The 18,607-nt window shown below is 34.5% G+C and overlaps 2 protein-coding genes across 4 annotated transcripts; one reads left to right on the plus strand and one right to left on the minus strand.

The window, feature by feature from the left end:
• The first annotated feature begins 543 nt into the window (after nt 1-543).
• Nucleotides 544-2,753, plus strand: LOC120195846 (pentatricopeptide repeat-containing protein At4g16390, chloroplastic-like). The gene has a single exon (XM_039197782.1). It carries the CDS (start codon nt 559-561, stop codon nt 2,644-2,646), a length of 2,088 nt encoding a protein of 695 aa, XP_039053713.1. The 5' UTR covers nt 544-558; the 3' UTR covers nt 2,647-2,753.
• Nucleotides 2,754-3,063: 310 nt separating this feature from the next.
• On the minus strand, nt 3,064-7,518 carry LOC120195847 (protein NAR1-like). 3 transcript variants are annotated; one of them, XR_005523119.1, is made up of 12 exons: nt 7,300-7,518; nt 6,974-7,041; nt 6,579-6,732; nt 6,083-6,272; nt 5,816-5,942; nt 5,008-5,185; nt 4,843-4,892; nt 4,598-4,769; nt 4,234-4,360; nt 4,057-4,148; nt 3,557-3,815; nt 3,064-3,074 (listed from the first exon to the last, which is right to left on the minus strand). XR_005523119.1 is itself a non-coding variant. In XM_039197784.1 (11 exons), exons 1-11 carry the CDS (start codon nt 7,420-7,422, stop codon nt 3,663-3,665), a joined length of 1,434 nt encoding a protein of 477 aa, XP_039053715.1. In that variant the 5' UTR covers nt 7,423-7,518; the 3' UTR covers nt 3,394-3,662. The 3 variants fall into 3 exon arrangements, 2 of the variants coding, with proteins under 2 accessions (XP_039053715.1, XP_039053716.1); XM_039197784.1 differs by lacking the exon at nt 3,064-3,074 and having other exon boundaries at nt 3,394-3,815; XM_039197785.1 differs by lacking the exons at nt 3,064-3,074; nt 7,300-7,518 and having other exon boundaries at nt 3,396-3,815; nt 6,978-7,020.
• Nucleotides 7,519-18,607: the final 11,089 nt, after the last annotated feature.

An 18,607-nucleotide genomic window follows, 5' to 3' on the forward strand; every position in this document is an offset into this window, starting at 1 on the left:
CGACATTTTAATACCTGAAAATTTTGGGTACCCGATTTTGAACACCCCTAATGTTAACACGTATCAAACAAACAACAATAACAACACACATATAACTAAGACAAAATATGTATACTATTATGATGCTGACACAATACTGACGTGATGGTTCACGATGTTGATATGACAATTTATTGTGGTTGATAGCGTGATGGATAACATGACATATATATTAAATTGATAATTCAAACATGACAGATGGACTACCACGTTAATATCATAAACTATTACGTTAATACTGTAACAGACAAACAACAAAAAATATTAATCAAAAGTTCACATTAGGTTTATTTTATGTTAAAGGACCACTTGGAAAGGAAAAATAAAACGCATTATAGGGACGAAGGGCCTTTTGGCCCAAAAGGCCTCCATTGGAAACACCTCTCTCTAAATTTGTAATTTGTTGATAAGGTCATTCCACTATCCAGATACAATTCAGACTTCGCACTCTCTTCTCTTCTGTTCGGTGTCGAGGGCTATAAAAGTTTAAGCTTAAAACTTAAACAAACACACACAGCAATGGCTTATCTATGCTCCTCACCTTTGACTCTATTATGTGACCCTCACTCTCTCTCTGTTTCTCCCAAGCTTAAATCTTTAAGAACCTCGCCTGTTTCTCTTAAGCTTCTTCCCTTCTCGTATCAACCAAAATCCTCTATCCAAGCAACCCATGTTTCCTTGCGAGACCCAATCGCCCAAGAACCCCAAAACCCCCAGTTCCCAAACGGAAAAACCGCTTCTTCTTCTTCTTCCAAAAGCTATGTGTGGGTCAATCCTCGAAGCCCCAAAGCTTCACGTCTCAAGCAATTGACTTACAATTCCAGGTACACTTCTCTGCTCAAAGCAGCGGAGTCTTTGGATGCTTGCTATCCCAATGAAAAAGATGTTTCAGCTGTTTTGAGTACTTTAGGTGACGATGTTTCTGAGCAAGACGCTGTTGTTGTTCTCAATAACATGTCGAACCCTCAAGTTGCGTTGCTTGTTCTCGACCACTTTCGAAAGATATTAACGAAAACAACTCGAGAGGTCATTCTTTATAATGTCACCATTAAGGTTTTCAGGAAGTCTAAGGATTTGATTGGGGCTGAGAAGCTGTTTGATGAAATGCTTCAGAGAGGAGTTAAGCCCGACAACGTTACCTTTTCCACGCTGATTAGTTGTTCCAGGGTCTGTGGTTTGCCCAATAAGGCTGTCGAGTGGTATGAGAAAATGCCTACACATGAGTGTCATCCTGATCATGTTACTTACTCTGCCATGATTGATGCCTATGGCCGTGCTGGAAATGTTGATATGGCTTTCGCCTTGTATGACCGTGCTAGAACGGAAAAATGGAGGATCGACTCTGTTACCTTTTCAACTTTGATTAAGATACACGGAATGTCGGGAAATTATGACGGCTGTTTAAATGTTTACGAGGAAATGAAGGTCTTAGATGCTAAACCTAATACGGTTATATATAATACTTTGTTGGATGCCATGGGAAGAGCCAAGAGACCTTGGCAGGCCAAGTCTATTTACAAAGAGATGATTTCTAATGGATTTTCACCGAATTGGGCAACCTATGCTTCACTCTTACGAGCTTACGGAAGAGCTCGGTATGGTGAGGATGCTCTTAATGTATATAAAGAGATGAAAGACAAGGGGTTGGAGTTGACTGTTGTCCTTTACAATACCCTTTTGGCCATGTGTGCTGATGTTGGCTTGGCAGATGAAGCTGCCAAAATTTTCGAAGACATGAAAAATTGTGGGACTTGCAAGCCTGATAGTTGGACTTTTTCATCAATGATCACCATATATTCTTGCAGTGGGAAAGTTTCAGAGGTGGAGGGGATTTTGAATGATATGTTGGAAGCGGGTTTTGAACCCAACATTTTTGTTTTGACATCACTTATTCAATGTTATGGGAAAGCCCAACGTACCGATGATGTTGTGAAGACGTTTAATCGGGTTTATGAATTGGGGATAACTCCTGATGATCGGTTTTGTGGTTGTCTTCTGAATGTGATGACGCATACACCACGAGAAGAACTAGCAAAGCTGATTGATTGCATCGGGAAGGCTAATCCAAAAGTAGGCGGTGTGGTGAAACTTTTGGTAGAGGAGCAAAACGATGAAGGGGCTTTTAAGAATGAAGCATCGGAACTTTTTAATTGTATCAGTTCGGATGTAAAGAAGGCTTACTGTAACTGTTTGATTGATCTCTGTGTCAACTTAGATCTGTTAGAAAGAGCTTGTGAGCTGCTAGAGCTGGGGCTTTCCCTAGAGATTTATGCTGGTATACAATCTAGGTCTCCAACTCAGTGGTCCTTGAATCTTAAGTCTCTCTCTCTTGGGGCAGCTTTAACTGCACTGCATGTTTGGATTAATGATTTGGAAAAAGCACCGGAGTCGGGAGAGGAGCTTCCCCCATTGCTTGGGATCAATACTGGACATGGGAAACATAAATACTCGGAGAAAGGCTTGGCGACTGTCATTGAGTCACATTTGAAGGAACTAGATGCTCCATTCCATGAAGCCCCAGACGAGGCCGGCTGGTTTTTGACGACAAAAATTGCCGCCGAGTCATGGTTGGAGTCAAGACGTACACCTGACTTGGTGGTTGCTTAGGTAGTGCGCTCATGAAGTGGCGTTCGTCCTAGGTCATATGTAATGTCTAGAAATATTCTCAAAACTCATCTTTCCTATATTGTTAGCATTCTCTATTTTGATTGGTGGAAAAATTTTGTAGCATGGGTCGCTATATTTCAATATATCCTTTTATTTTTGTTAATTTTAACCAGAAATTCCTTTCGCTATTTTGTTTTCCTTTTCTTTGAATAATGTAGTCTTTTTCAAGTTGCAGCCTCAACATCAGGAGGTTGATTCCTTTTATTATATCAATCTTCGAATCGGTTATGATGATTTTGCCAATCGGTTCTCAGTTATTAAACCAAAACGTCCGACTGAATCGACTTAAGTGTTTCAATTATTATTTTTTGATTGAGACACCAATTATTTTAAATGTATGAGTTGGTTAATTAATTTAACCAACCGAACTTGTCGATGCTAAATCAATTCAACTAGGTCAGTTTAGACCATGAAAACTGGTTGGTTCAGTTGTTGATTTTGATCGGAAATCAATTGAATCGGCAGATTTTATTATTTACTCACCTCTACAGATTAACAGATGCTAATAAATGTTTCAAGATTCTATGGTGAACACAAATCGATTCCTTCATTCGTACAATAACTAATACAGGCACAACATATAGCTATGTTACCCACACACGCTATCTTTTTTTCCTTTATGAAGTATGTGTGTCCGTCAGTTGTTAAAAACATTCCTTCGGACACGAGTATGATTCAAGTACATGAAAAGATCAAAACAAATAGGTATACCGGTATCTAACATATATCATATTCAATACTCATGTAGCAGAAAAGAACAGTGTGATGATAAATAAATTTCTTCAAAACAAAATACATCTTTACCAAAATTTGTCTCCTTGCAAATGCAACAATCAGAGGACTGAATGACCAGCAACGATGTCTCATGGCTGGCTGACAATGACGAACATGCACTCAAGGAGAGAGGACGGAGGGAAAGATTCCCGTGTTGTACAAGACCATATGCTAGAAAGTGTTCACCAATTGTGCAACTGAGCTGTGATACTTTTTACAACAGGGTGGTATTCTGTGTGCATGTGCCTTTTAGCTTTTTCCGAACCCGGGTGCTCAAGCCACTCGTCATACAACCGTTTCACCAGTGGGTTCTTAAAAGGATCAACTTCCAGAACCTAAAGGTATAAAGAAGACTCGATTAAAAGAAAAAGTAAAACAAAAGGGAATGAATGCATAGTCCCTCCCTCCTTAGAACTTTTGTGCTATGAAAATATTTGAAAGAGAGCTTAATTGTATATGCATGCCAGCATTGCAAGCATGGTCGATGCTTAGTTGTCGACTGTAATGAAATGTTTTAGTTTGATGAATCATCTTGAGTTTTCAAAAGTAAGTTCATAATCGAAGATAGGGACTCACTTTTTCCATGTAAACAGCTTCTAATGATTTGATTAACTCCTTTGGAGATTGTCCAGGCTTTGGCTTGATTTGCCCCCCACCATTCAAGCAACCTGGCATATATTAACAATACTTAGATCAAATTATAACCCAATCATTATTAAAAAAAAGCATAAAAGAATACGATGAAACAGAAACCTGAAGGGCATGCCATGACCTCCACAAATTGATAATCACATTTCCGCATTTTTACTTTCCTGACGATGTTTTGCAGGTTTTGGAAGCCATAACATAGGGCAAATTTCAGCACAGTTTTGCCCTCCACCTACATAGTGGACAGTCAGGATATTAAAGAAGAAAAAGAACAAAATGTAGTATTGAAGTTGTTACGATGATATTTTGAGCCTTATGCATTAAATAATAAGGCCATGATTTAATTTCAATACAACTTTTGTGATCTAATATCACAGGAAGGGCACTCTTCAAGCTGAAAATGCATGTTTTATTTTATATTGGACTTACAGTGCTAACTAACACTACCAACTTAAAAAAGCAAACTTACCTCTAGACTCAATTCTCGGAAATCCGAATTTCTTATAGTTCTGAAGTCCAAAGGGCCATTAATTTCTCTTCCAAAGAGAACTTTTGCAGTATAGCGGAAGACAGTTTCTGCATAACCTCCAGAGCTTCCTGAGACACCGTAGAGATGTCCTTGCTCATCAAGATTTGTCAACCTGCAGAAGCATAATAATATCTTTCATTTGTACGTGACAAGGTCACTTTAATGAGGATACCTGGGGTACTTACGGTCTATCAAGAGATGACCCTTCCAAGGCTTTAAAATCAACTTCTTTCAACTGCAAAAATTGACCAAATAAATTTAAAAAATAATTACATGAAGCCATTAAATAAAGAATACAGAATTGTTACACTGAAATGTCAAAATAAGATAATGTGCAACCTTGATTTCACCTGTATCAAATTTAATACTTCTCCAGAGGTCAAGACAGAGTCAACCTCTGGTATACAAACACCTTCATCTGTAGAGCTCCCATCATTAGATTCCACTTGAAAAACAAAATCCTCCCTGGCAGCCTCAAGCTTCTTATCATAGCAAGGCATCACGGTTACATGGTAAATCTCCTCGGGCCTATTATGTAAATGAATAATCCAGTCATTCAAGCATTCAGAATAGTATAAAGCTTTCAGCATGCACCATTTCCTCTAATATTCGGATTGTATCATCAAGTAAAACTATAAATTTTCATAAGATACAACCTGAAGATTGGGCTTCCTGCAATGTCAATCCATAGAATTATTTATAGGATTAAATAGTACACACACACACACACAAAAAAGAAAAAAAAGAACAGGGAGCGAATAGATGTTCTACAACCAAAATTGTAGAAAAGAAAGAAATTAGAACAATCCTTTGATTATGCTCATATATGTGGAGATACTCGGGCCATGAAAATGACTTCATGATACAAATGCTAGCTTTGCTGGAGACATTAGAAGGGTGGGAGGCTTCATAGCTATGAACAGTATACAGCAATTCATTGGTAACCACAACATTTTAACAAGATTTTAGTTTTCTGAACAAAATTATAAGAAAATTGCTATTCATGCAATTCATCAGAAATTTAAAAGCCAAATATCATTTACCAGTCTACATTACAAGTTTTAAGTCGTCTCTGATAGCAGAAATGTTGTTCATAGCATGATTGTGACCAAAAGAAAGCACAAGTCTGATGCATAAAAGTTGACCAGACAAGACTACCTGAAACCCATTGTTTGACATATATGATGCTTAATAGTTGCTCCCATGGATTGCTGAGGACTTTTTACTGAGGATACGTATGGCAAAATATAGGATCCTAGTTGCTTTTCAGCATAGCATATCCAACCTGCAATTAGAGAATGCCGCACAGAAGAAACACTTTTGAATTTTGATCACAGGAAGCCAACTGTGCAAAAGCATTTTGGGGTTGAGGGAGAGAGATAATACTATTAAATGATTGCTCAACTTTTAAAGAAAGATGTATACCTGGGCATGATGAGGACAGCATCGGGAGTGAGGAGGATTTGCTTTTCTCGTCATCAGTTCCTTGGCTTTGTTTAAATCGAGTAATAAACTCATGACAAGTTTCAATCAATGTTAAGTCTCTAATGCAACCAGTATCAAAAACGGCCTTTACTCCAAATGACTTCAAAAAAGTTGTGAGTTTATTAGAAACCTGAATATGAGAAAGGAACTTCCATAGTTAGAAACATTCAACTTAAATAACATATAGGCAACATTTCATGCACTTCAAACGTAATGAAAACAGAATTACATATTGGGAATCGAGGATTTGGTCAGAAGGAACTATGGGCAGAGAGGGTGTGCAATGTGCATACTTGTGTGGTAAGAGAAAATTGATTGATTTAACCCACTCTGCTTTTTTTATCTTATTGTGGGAACGTCACAGAAGAGCAGGTCAATGGGTAGTACGACAGAACCAAAGTATTTTATGTTTAGGGTTTTTAATGTTCCATTGTACCTCTAGTGGAGAGATGCCAAAGTGAGCGGCAAGGGAGGCCCTTGACTGTGGAGAAACTGACACAATTACAACTTTCCCTTTATTAATATTGAATAGAAATTCGTCTAGGCTTTGCTTCTCAAGCATCACAGTCTCCGCCGAGGTTATGCACCCGCTGCAACATTGCAAAGAAAATAAAAACAGATCGTCAACATAGCAAAAAAACAATTTACTTCGATGTAAATAAAGCCCTTTTAAGAAAAGGATTGGCAATCATAAACTAGTCATTCAACATGCAACAATTTAGATAATTACCTCAAAACGTACTCTTAATAAACAAACAAATTCCTTCAGATGCACAACCTAAACAAGTTTAAAGACGATAAGGATAAGTCGAAGATTGAGGAAAATATTACCTGCATGCCAAGCAGTCCTTGAGCGAAATTTTTACTGGTTCAGTTTGCTGACTCTTAGAAGCTAAAACCTTCGGTAAAGTATTTCAAAATAAGAAAAATATTAACCAAAAAATAACGAAAATCCATACTGTTCTACTGCTAAATAATCCGATAATTAGTAGAAAAAAGCCTATGAGATTACAAAACATAACAAGACCAAAGCATCTAAAGCTAAAATAGAAGGAGCCAATCACAAACCAAAAACAAACTATATCATCTAATTCCGAATGAATGTTGGCAAAAATCACGAAATATGATCGATAACTAAGGAAAGGTATAATAATTACCTGAGGTTCAGGTTTCTTAGGGGTCGGTTTGAGACCTTTGAGAGAAACGACGCAGGCTTGAGACGGTGCAATGAAATCGCTGAGATCTCCGATTCTGAGCGTCGGCGAGAACTTCTCCGACATCGTTAATTTCGAAGCTACTATTGTACAATTAGAAAATCGTTAATATAAGGCTACGAAATGATTGGAAAACAAGGTTGAGGTTGAAGGAGCTTGAAATAGTTTGGTAGGTCAAAGGCCGTGATCGTCACCGGATGGAGGGCAACAAAGGGCGTGTGAATTTCGCACTTCTTATTACCTAAAAATTAAGGGAAAGTTGGGCACGAGACCAATATATATACATATATATATATATATATATATATATATATATATATATATATATCATCACTTAACTATTTTCTCTCTCCTATTTCATTCATTTAATTGTCAATTTTAAATTTACTCATTAAATTTTATAAATTAATTTTTTTTATTCGACCGTTTTCTCTTTAACAGTTAGATGATGTGGAATAGTCTAATATTAAATAAACCACACTAGATGTATTATAAATAAAATAAAAAAATGAATTGGATCATTTACGAAACATCTAAGTCACCATAAACACTCTGTTTTGAAAATCGGACCGGACCGGCCGGTTCAACCGAAAATCGTTGCTTAGTCTGATTCAATCTAAACCGGTTGAATCTCTATTAGTGAACCGGTCAGAACCGCTGAACCGTTCGAACCGGACCGGTTAAAAATCGGAAAAAAGGGGAAAAAACAGGAAAAAACCGAGATTTTTGTTTTTTTTTTAAATTAAATCAAACAACGCCGTTTGTTAAACGAGTCAAGTCGAACTCGAGTATTGCTGAGCTCGACTCGAACTTGAAAACTTTAAAAGTAAACTCAACTCAACTCAAACTCACAAGCTAAAAATTATCAAGTTAACTCAAACTCGAAATATAATAAAGAAACTTGAACTCAAAAAGGCTTGAACTCAAAAAAATTTAGAAGCTCGATTGAAGCCTAAAATTCGAGCTTGATTGAAGTGAAAAAATAGTTCACTCAATGCTCACCAAAAGGCTCCATGATTTTGAATGTCAAATTACCTCTATTATTTATAGAAGTTAGTTGTGATGCGCTTCTATGTTTCTTAGCAATGTGAGATTGTTTTGTTCTCATATTTTTACTCTTTAGACTTTTGGGATGCTCTTCTATGTTTCTTAGTCATGTGAGATTATTTTAAAAAAAAAATTAAACCAAACAATATCATTTTGTTATGATTTTTTAACCCAAAATTTATTTTTTAATTATAGCTATATAATTATATTTATTATTTAATATGTTTTACCTTAAATATTATGTTGTAGTTAATTTGAATCATTTTGTTTCACTTGATTTTATGGTTTTTAACTTATATATGTTATGACTTACTTTGAATATGACTTGTGATATAAAAAATTCTTTTTATTAAATATTTTTGGTATTTCTATTTAATTTTTTAAATAATTATGATGTCGTCCGGTTCTTCCGATCGGTCAGACCAATTCGACCGGTTGAATCAGTGAACCGGTAATATGATCGGTTCGCTAACCGGTCCGGTTCTGAAAACCATGCATAAACACGACTTTAAACCAACAACAATCCTAATGTTATTTCCAAATTCTCCATTAACAGAGCAACCATTGAAACAACATGTCTTTGCTCTTCTTATTCTCCTTCCACTTCGTCTCATACCTTCCGCCATTGTTGTCCCAATAAAACCCATCCTTTAGTTTATCGGATTTCCCATGAATTCCATCACAAAACATGTTTCCTGTCTCAAGAAACATAGTCTTCGCTGCTGGATTTAAGCTAATCAATTCTTCGACAAATCTATACACTTCTTCCGTTTAGTGTAACGACATTTTCGAAAACAACATCGTCGTTTGGTCGACTAATGATGATTCTCCGATGATCGAGAATCCATCGCTTGCTGTCGGCAACAACGACAAGCTTCGATTACCAAACTCTTCGGGTCAAAACTAGTTGTCGGGACCGTCGTCAGCGGTTAGTGTTTCGAATTCGATGAGACTGGAACTAGAAGATGGGAGAAATCTCTTTTTTTTATAGATCAATTCACCGATCATGCGAACCCCCCCCCTGCCAGCCAAACGACGAATTGTTGGTTTAGTTATTCCTTGGATGTTGTACCTTAAGATCTTCCTATGCCTTTCGACTCCTCCGTAGCCATGTCCCTTTCCTCCTTTTTTCTTTCAGCTTTCTCAGGGACAAATTTCAAGTTGAAGGTTGAAAATGAAATAGTTTTGTTAATGATATCAACTCTAGATCTATGGAATTCGGAGTATTTTTTGCTTAAATTGATATTGAATTTGTGTTCAAAATGGTGAGACGCTTTCAATGTGAAATTTACGAGTCATTGACCTTCGATAACAATGGCCATCAGTGATCGATGTGGTGGCTGGAATCTGGATCTGTTGAAGTTGCGAATAGAGACAGAGAGAAGATGAGAGGAGAAGAATAAGGAAGACTGGAGTAGGAGAACATAAAAAAAATTAACTTTTTTTATTTACCAAAATTACGTCGTTTTGATTCAAATTTAATTTTAATTTTATAGAGATTCAATATTACGTTGTTTTAATATTATTTTCATGTCATAACACCATTAAATATTTATCAGTGGAGTGACCAAAACAAGAACAATGTCAAATTTTAGTGAGTAAATTGGAAAAAAATTAAAAGTAGAGGAGTGGAATAGGAGAGAATTAAAGTTCAATGATGATTGGTGTAGTTTAACCTATATATACATATAATTCATGCATAAACATTTATGATTTTAATAGGAAAACATAATGTTTAATTGTAGTTTTAGTCCTTTATACTAATATTTCATATTGGGTCTCTCTACTTTAATTTAACATAATATTATCTATATATTTTATAACATTATGGCTTAAGGAGGCAAAAATCTTCGAACTTTTGAAAAAATAGTCAATTCTTTTATTTCTCTTCATCCAATCATACCACTAAACCTTAATATTTTATCAGTTCATCCTTTTATTGATGTTAATAATTAAATTTAATAATTTTTATTGATTGGACAATTTTTTTTACGTGATCTAAATTGTGTATTGCGTCATTACTTCAACTGCTGCAATTAGGTAAATAAAACATAAAAAGTAAAGTTTAAAATTAGGCTAAATTAAAGGATTATATCTCAAATTTTAGTGTACAAGACTATTAAAACAGGAATTTTAAGGGATAAACAGGAATTTTAAGGGGTCAATATGGTAAGATACTAAGATGCTTCAATCCTGTTAATGGTAGGGATACGGATTGATTCCTTTTCCATCTTATTGCTCAGACTAGCTGACACATTTTTCACGATCCTTTCGAGTGACCCTATTGCAAAGATGGGACTGCGCCAAGGTCAGAGGAGTGTTCACCAAGGACGATGTAGTCAGGGACGGGTAAAAAATTCTATGTAAAGGATAAACTTGAATTTAAGGTGGGCAAACTTGAATTTTATAAATTTTAAAGGGTAAAATTAGATTTTTATTAAAAAATACATAAAAAAAATCTAAAATATATAATAATTTTAAATTTCCCGATTACTCTCACACGCGCTCGGTCCATCCCTGGATGCATGGTTGATCCTCAGCTGGCCTATCACCCCCCTTGAGGAAGATTGCATGGTTTGGAGTCATCACAGCTCGGGGATTTACAATACCAAGTAGGGATATGCTTGGCTTCTCAAGGAGCTCCATAAACGTTGAATTTGTTGAGTTTAGTGAGCTTGAGAAGTTGGGACAATGTTGAAAGTTGTTGGTGCTTCTGTTGAAGTGCTGGAAGAATGTTGAAGATAACTGTTGAATTGTGACTCTCAAGCAATCACAATTAAAATGCTATGGCTTCTTCGAGCACTCAAAATTCAAGTGTTGGGGCTTCAATAAATTCTTCATGAAACTGCTGCCTTGTCCATACAATCCATTACAGGAGAGCAGTGTTTGAGGTTCAGAGTCGTTCAGCCAAACTCAATCGAATAGTGGGTCTGCAAGAGAAGGATTGCAGGATGACAATACTATTGTGCCTCCCATCTCTAATTCTGTTGATGTAGATGTAACTGTTGCCTGCAGGTTTAAGTTCCCCTGTTGCACTTAAAACGGTTGCATGGTTGCAGCCGTCAAGAACTTTCCGGTAGTCAACGGCAATGGTCGTTCAACAATGAAGACAGAGATACTTGTAAAATCTGGCCAAAATGAAAACACTTCCTGAAGTTAAGGTGTTTGGCTGGAAGGTTTGTCGTGGCGCTCTCCCCGTTGGTGCGAAGCTTAGAGCGGCTGGAATTGGTGATGGCATTTTCTCCCTCTGCAACGCTGATCAGGAGACGGTTTTGCACTCCCTGAAGGAATAAATTAATTTATTTTAATTTAAATATATTAAAATAAATTAAATTAAATCCTCCAATTGAATGGTGACCCATATCATGATTTTTGATATTAGTGACATGTGACATGATTTAATTCAAAGATTAAATTTATTTTAATTTATTAAAATTAGGATTAAATTGAGAGAATATAAAAGTAACAATGAACATATACATAATTATATTAATTTTATTAACTACAAGTAGTCTGATTAAATGTATTTAAATAGTTGGTTATCTGATTGATAAGAATTCAAAAATAGTGGTGAAAATGAAAAGAGACTATAGTTGGATGATCAGTAGAGTTTACCCTATATTTATACTACGTGTGTACGCCTCACTTTGAATCGCACCCCATCCCATGCACCGCCTCCCTTTGTCGTACATATGATTCCAGAAGCAGCTGCCGCAAACGAATATGACACGCTGAGGTCGAAATTCGAGAGACAGCCTGCCATTTGCACGTTGCCACGTCATCTTATTACAGAAAGTTATTAAAAACAAAACACGTTCGGGAAAGGTTGCGTTGCTTCGGGGAATGAGCGACCTGTCTTGCCAGGAGCCATACTTCCAGGCAAGTGAGGTTTCTTTAGAAATACCCCTCGTATAACCAATTATTTACTCAACTGCCATCTTGTAATTTTTAAGTTTTTGTTGATTCAAGATAGTTTAGTTCACGGATGATGAAATTTTCATTAAAAATAAGATTATTAAAATATTATATTATTAAGAATGTTGTATTATTTAGGATATGTTTGATAGTTGAATTTTTTTTTCATTTTTTTATGTTTGATAGTTGTAATTAATTTTATGGAAAATATTTTTAAGTGTTTGATAGTTATAATTGATTTTTCTAATATAATTGATTTTCCTACTTTCTTTTTATTTTTTGTAAATTATTTTACTATCTCATTTTTCGTAAAATATTTTTCTAACTTTTCACTATAAGCACTCAAAAAAATTATTTTATACATATAATATTAAATTAATATTTTAATATCATTTTAATAAAAATATCAATTATTAAAATATTTAATATACATATATATAATTTTAATAATATTATAATTTTAATATTATATTAATATATACTCATATATTATAATAATTTATGATATTAAATTTTCAAATAAATTATTAATATTTATCTATTGTTTTCATAATATAATATTATTAAATTATTAATAATAAGTAATAATAATTTATATATTTAAAATTAATATAATAATTTAGTATTATGTTAATAAAATACTAATAATTAAAGGTGTTCAAATGGTTAATTCAAGCACCTATTGAATTGAATTATCATTAATCGAATAGACCAAACTTTTTTTCTTTAATCGTTAATCGAATCAATTCTTTTTTGAAAATATTAACCAAACCAAATTTTATTCATTTTATGTAAATCGTTTTCTATAAAATTAATTATAGTGCATTAAACAATTAGTGCAAATGATTTACACAATGTCATAAAAACACTGTAAAATTGTTTCTGAAAACTATCTTTCTAAAAATGTAATTCATTTTACGTTAAACGGTTTTAGGTAATTCATTTAATGTAAAATAATTTTAGGTAATTAATTTTACGTAAAACAGTTTTCAGGTAATCTATTTTACATAAATTATTTTCCATAAAATCAATTACAATCTATCAAATAGACACTTAGTTTATTTGGTAATAATATAAGATTATAATGTTTAGTTAAAAAAATAAAATAAGAAAAATGTATGTTTCACCAAATCAATTTTAAGATATATTTTCTTTTTTTAATAATTTAAAATTTTAATATTAAAGTCAAAATATGTATACAAAAAGTTTGTAAAAAAATATAATTTTGTATTCTCTCTCTCTCTATATATATATATATTCAATAAAATCTATACGCAAATAATTTAATATATATATATATATATTTAAAAAAAATACAAAAATATGCTTGCATCAACATAATTATATGTTTATTTTTAGGTATTACAATATTAATAGATGTATATATTTACAAAATTATACATATTTTATTATTAAACTTTATAAATTTAAATATATTAAATACATTTTAATAAAGAATGTTGCATTTCACCGCTATAAATAACAAATTGTTTCTGGTTTTCTTTCCCTTCCAATGCGGTGCTAAATTAGAGCCAAGTAGTTTTTAGTATGGTGATCGTTTGATAGAGTCGAATTAAGTAAAAAAAAAATTGAATTATTTAAATTGATTAGTCTTATTTTACAACTCGAAGTTGACTTGAAAATTTTTCAAGTCGAGTAGAATTTATAAAATTCGAGCCTAATCGAGTCGAGTTAAAATTTTGAGTTTATGTTTAAATTTAATTTTAAATATTTTATAATATTATGATACTATTTGATTTCAATTTCAATTGTTTGTTATAACCATATACAATACATGCATATTTATTCATATTTTTTATATGTAAATATACATATATTATACAAAAACGACGAACTCGACTCAAACTTGAAAAATCAATCGATTGATTACTAAAATTTCAAGTTATTCAAGTTTTGTTTCATAACTCGATTTGAACTTGAAACTTTTTTGAATCGAATCAAATTTATTTAGAGTTGAGTCGAAGTAAATTTAAATTAAGTTTTCTCAAGTAGAGTTGAGTCGAAAAAATTAATTTTTTTTATTAGAGTCGAATTTTACTATTGAAAAGTTCATTTTTTCCACGTTCAACTATATTTAATTAATAAGTAGTTAAACCCAAAGCCTTCTTGCTCACGCCCCATTAATCATCTGTAACTTCCGAGTAGAACATTACAAATTTAAAATTGGAAAAAGTTAACTTTATTAAATTTTTTCATGCAAATAATTGAGTAATTTTCGGCGATTTTTTTGATATATCATCGTTCACTTTTTTTCCGATTAGATTCCCTTTAGATTATATTTTTTGATCTAACATTATTTGTAGAAAGACGTGCCCCTGCAGAGCGCTTTACGCTGATTTGGTATCATGTGGGATAAGACGTGCTCCTGAAGCGCGTCTTATACTGACATGGGATACACGTGGGTAAAACGCGACCCCTAGGACGCGCTTTAGGTCACGTAGAGGTATAGTTCATGGAAGGGACCACACATTACCTTTAATCTCTGACACAATTATATTATGCGAGGACCAGGGGCCGCGTCTTAGCTTTATCTAATATAATTATGTAAGGCACAGTGCATGTACCGCGTCTTGTAGCTTTTCCAGACTATAAATACCCTTTTCCCCGGCAACTCCTCACATCTCCTCTCAATTAAGAAAAAATTAATACAACAATCCAACAATCTTCTCATATTTAATTCAAAAGTTAATGCGATTTTTCGTTATAAGGTAATTTTGTGATAATTTTTTTATTATACTTATTGTTTATTATGATTATTTGAAAAATATTATACTAATTTGTGTCAATTAATTTATGTGTTTGTAAAATTAGAAAACGAGAGCATACGTCGAAATAGTTTTGCGGTACATGTAATAATATAAAATTATTTATGTTTATGTGTAAAAATTTTATTGTGTTATATTTTCGTTTATATATTATTTATTTAATCAACTTTGTTTCAGTTGTTTTTTTTGTATATATAATATTGTCGCATATTTAAACTCAAAGAATGGCGCGACTTTCAGCTATTGTTTATTATGATGGTGAAATTCGAGAAGATGAAACTGTCGTTGTTTTCGTATCAAATGAGCGTGTTAAAATATCATTCAAGAGAAACATAACTCTTGAGGAGCTAATAACGAATATTTCGAGGAAGATTCATGTTGAAAGTAATAGAAGAATGTCGTCGTTGCAATGCAGATTTCCAACATCATTGTTGTCATTAACTTATACAACGTTCGAACTTTTGAACAATGATGATGTTGAAATTATGGTTGAAGCTCAAAGTAATTATTCAGATGCCGATATTGAGATATATACAAATTTTGTTAAAGTGTGTGTTGTTTGGGGTCAATCATTAAGCTCCCACTATGGGCTGGCTGAACAAGTTGATCAATTTGACAGCCAGACGAAAGTCATGTGTAATGATTTTAATGCCATAATGGGAGACATTAATCCACAACTCCTTACGATATGTACCGAGGTGGGTCGACGAACAATCCGTACGGCAACATCTCGTATAGTTCAAGGGGAAGACATTCATCTGCAAATCCCTTTGACCTTAATATGGAGATGCCATCGACGTAACAATCTGTACAGTTTCCATTTCACATGATGGCTTCAAGCTTTAGGGGGAGGCGACCAAAATGTGCGTATATGAACCCCAAGTCGGATTTGTAAACATAGACTCATAATAGCCTCCAGGAGGGGTCATATAATTCTGTGAAGGTGGCGGCGGCGAGGTCATAAAACCAGGTGATAGTGGCAGCGACGGCATCGGGTAAGGGAATGGCGGTGGCGGCATAACATATGATTGCGCTATGTAAGTCGCTGTAGACGGTGGCTGCTATGAAAGTCCTGCTGGTGCAGCTGAAGATAAACCAGAAGCACCTGCTCTCCGTCAATGAGTCGGGGGACGATGGTGCTATGTCGATGAATGTCTCTGTCGACGTCGTGAAAAGATCTGCCCTCGTACATCCTCGAGAAACAGAAACATTTTCCCATTTCTGTTTAACTACTCATAATAATCATCACCAATCGTCAATTGATCAACATAAATGGGCTCTCTACGGGGAAGACACCGATGCCGATCCTCCTACAACATAACCCACTCATGATGCCTCACCAGCCAATCTACATCGGTCTTGTCGCGTCTATCTGTGCTATGCAACTCGTCCATATTGCGAGGTGCTTCCAGAATTGGTTGAAAACAACTAAATTACCGGAGCACGCGATTAGTGGAGTGCTACTCGACGGTCGCATAACATATTAAAGGGACCATCGCCATCCAAACATATGATGGATCCCTCAACTTAGGTGGGATCACCGTCCTCACATCATCATTAAAATATGACACCCATCAAACTAAAACAAATATATATAATTTTTATCAAAATAATAATCTAATTATATAACTATAATCTAAAATCGATTTTTAAACATTAAAATTCATACCTGTGTGCCAGCCTTCTGATCGATTAGCACCCTAATTTTTTTCTAAATCATCAAGTAGCTCCTGATGATTTTTCTTATCAGTAGACCACATATTCAAGGGGAAAAAATTATTATACGATGTATAAAATGATTAGTATACAAAATCAGTTTTATAATTACCTCAAGAGTAGCGGAAATACGAACGGGTTATTCATAACGGGACATAAAAATGGCAATCGATATCATGCCCAAGACTGAAGCAGCAGGATCCGCCTATATCATTACGCCTGTAGTCAGTGGCTCAACGCATCTCCCTGTACAGGAAAGCCAAAACTATCGAGCCTCGAGTGATCCGACCAGACGAAAGTCGACAAGATGTCGCAACCACATACAGTGAACTTGGTTGCGCGATTTGTCTGGCATCAACATCCCTCCTATCAGTTGCAGTATGCATGCTCGTGCATACATTTTAACTTCATCATCAGAGGCGTCCTCACTCAACTCCTGAAAATTGGCATCTAACCAATTTAACGGTATCCGACCATCGTTAAAAATTTCTGGGACACGTCCTAGATTTTCCCGGCACAAAGTAGTCCAAGAACCCTATGCGATCCCTGATATCACATCTTCATCCACCGAAAGACCCAGGTGCATAGCAACATCCTCAAGTGTAATCATGCACTCTCCGCACGGAAGATGGAATGTGTGGGTCTCCGGCCTCCACCGCTCTTCTAAGGCATAAATAATGTCTGATTCTATCTTACAGTGGCCCTGATATCTACCTATGTAACCGAATCCAGCATCTACTAAATACGACAATACACGACTATGTATCACTAAATAAAAGGATCTAATACATGGTTATTCTCCTAAAATTAAATAATTACAAAAATTAATTCTTAATCTAATAATCATATATTAAATAAATCAACAAATTATTTCTAATAATTTAAATTAAATTAAAACGTTAAAATGTTACAGTATCAGCAAAATGTCGAGATATATGATTTCCATCCAAGCGAAGTAGACCGTCTTTCATTTTATATTTGCAAAAAAAATAATTAAGTAAAATATTAAATAAAGTAAATATAAAATATTAAAAATATAATAAAATATACCTTAGACATAAATTATAATAGTATTTGAGAGAAATTGAGAGAAATTAAGAAAATTTAATGTGATGAAAGTGATTGAGGATGAAGTATTTATAGGGAGGGATTATGGTGTGAAGAGTCGGGATAGGTGGGTAATTATACCTAAGGCGCGCTACAGGGGTGAGTCTTTATGACGCGTGGTAGATTTACAAGTAAGGCGCGACCTTTGTCCCGCGCTATATCATACTTTTACATGTGTATCTCATGTCAGCATAAGCTGTGCTTTAGGGGACGCTCCTTATCCCACATGAAACCAAATCAACTTAAAGTGCTTTACAGAAAATGTGTCTTTCTGTAAAAGGTGTTAGATTAAAAAAATATTATCTGAACAATGTACAGTAATTTTTCGAAGAAAACGCCTTAATTTTCGGAGTTTTTTTCTTTCTTACAAGTTACAATAGTGTTAAAATTAATTATAGAAAATATCAAAAAGTTTATTATTTAGTTCCATCGTAATCTGTCGCGATCCGCGCGTACACTGCTGAGCACAGAGAATTGAACCACACGACGGCCTACACGTTGATAGCGATCAAAGGGATATTTTCGTCTGCAACCGCCAAAATTCTTTTACGCTCCTCTTCAGAATTTTCAGAGTGGCACTCGTGTAATTCAACCGAATCCCAAGGGCATTTATTGGTAAATCCATCTCACTTCTGACTACATATAAAATAATTCAATTTCCACCTCGAATCTACCAGAAA

This window comes from Hibiscus syriacus, unplaced genomic scaffold (genome assembly GCF_006381635.1).
Source record: "Hibiscus syriacus cultivar Baekdansim isolate YM2019G1 unplaced genomic scaffold, ASM638163v2 tig00117021_pilon, whole genome shotgun sequence".
Classification (NCBI taxonomy): domain Eukaryota; kingdom Viridiplantae; phylum Streptophyta; class Magnoliopsida; order Malvales; family Malvaceae; genus Hibiscus; species Hibiscus syriacus.

Coding starts and splice junctions, on each gene's coding strand:
- LOC120195846 (XM_039197782.1), top strand. CDS start 559: ATGGCTTATCTATGCTCCTCACCTTTGACTCTATTATGTGACCCTCAC.
- LOC120195847 (XM_039197784.1), bottom strand. CDS start 7,422: ATGTCGGAGAAGTTCTCGCCGACGCTCAGAATCGGAGATCTCAGCGAT. Junction 7,042..7,299: donor CTAAGAAACCTGAACCTCAG/GTAATTATTATA, acceptor ACTTTACCGAAG/GTTTTAGCTTCTAAGAGTCA. Junction 6,273..6,578: donor TTGGCATCTCTCCACTAGAG/GTACAATGGAAC, acceptor TCTCATATTCAG/GTTTCTAATAAACTCACAAC.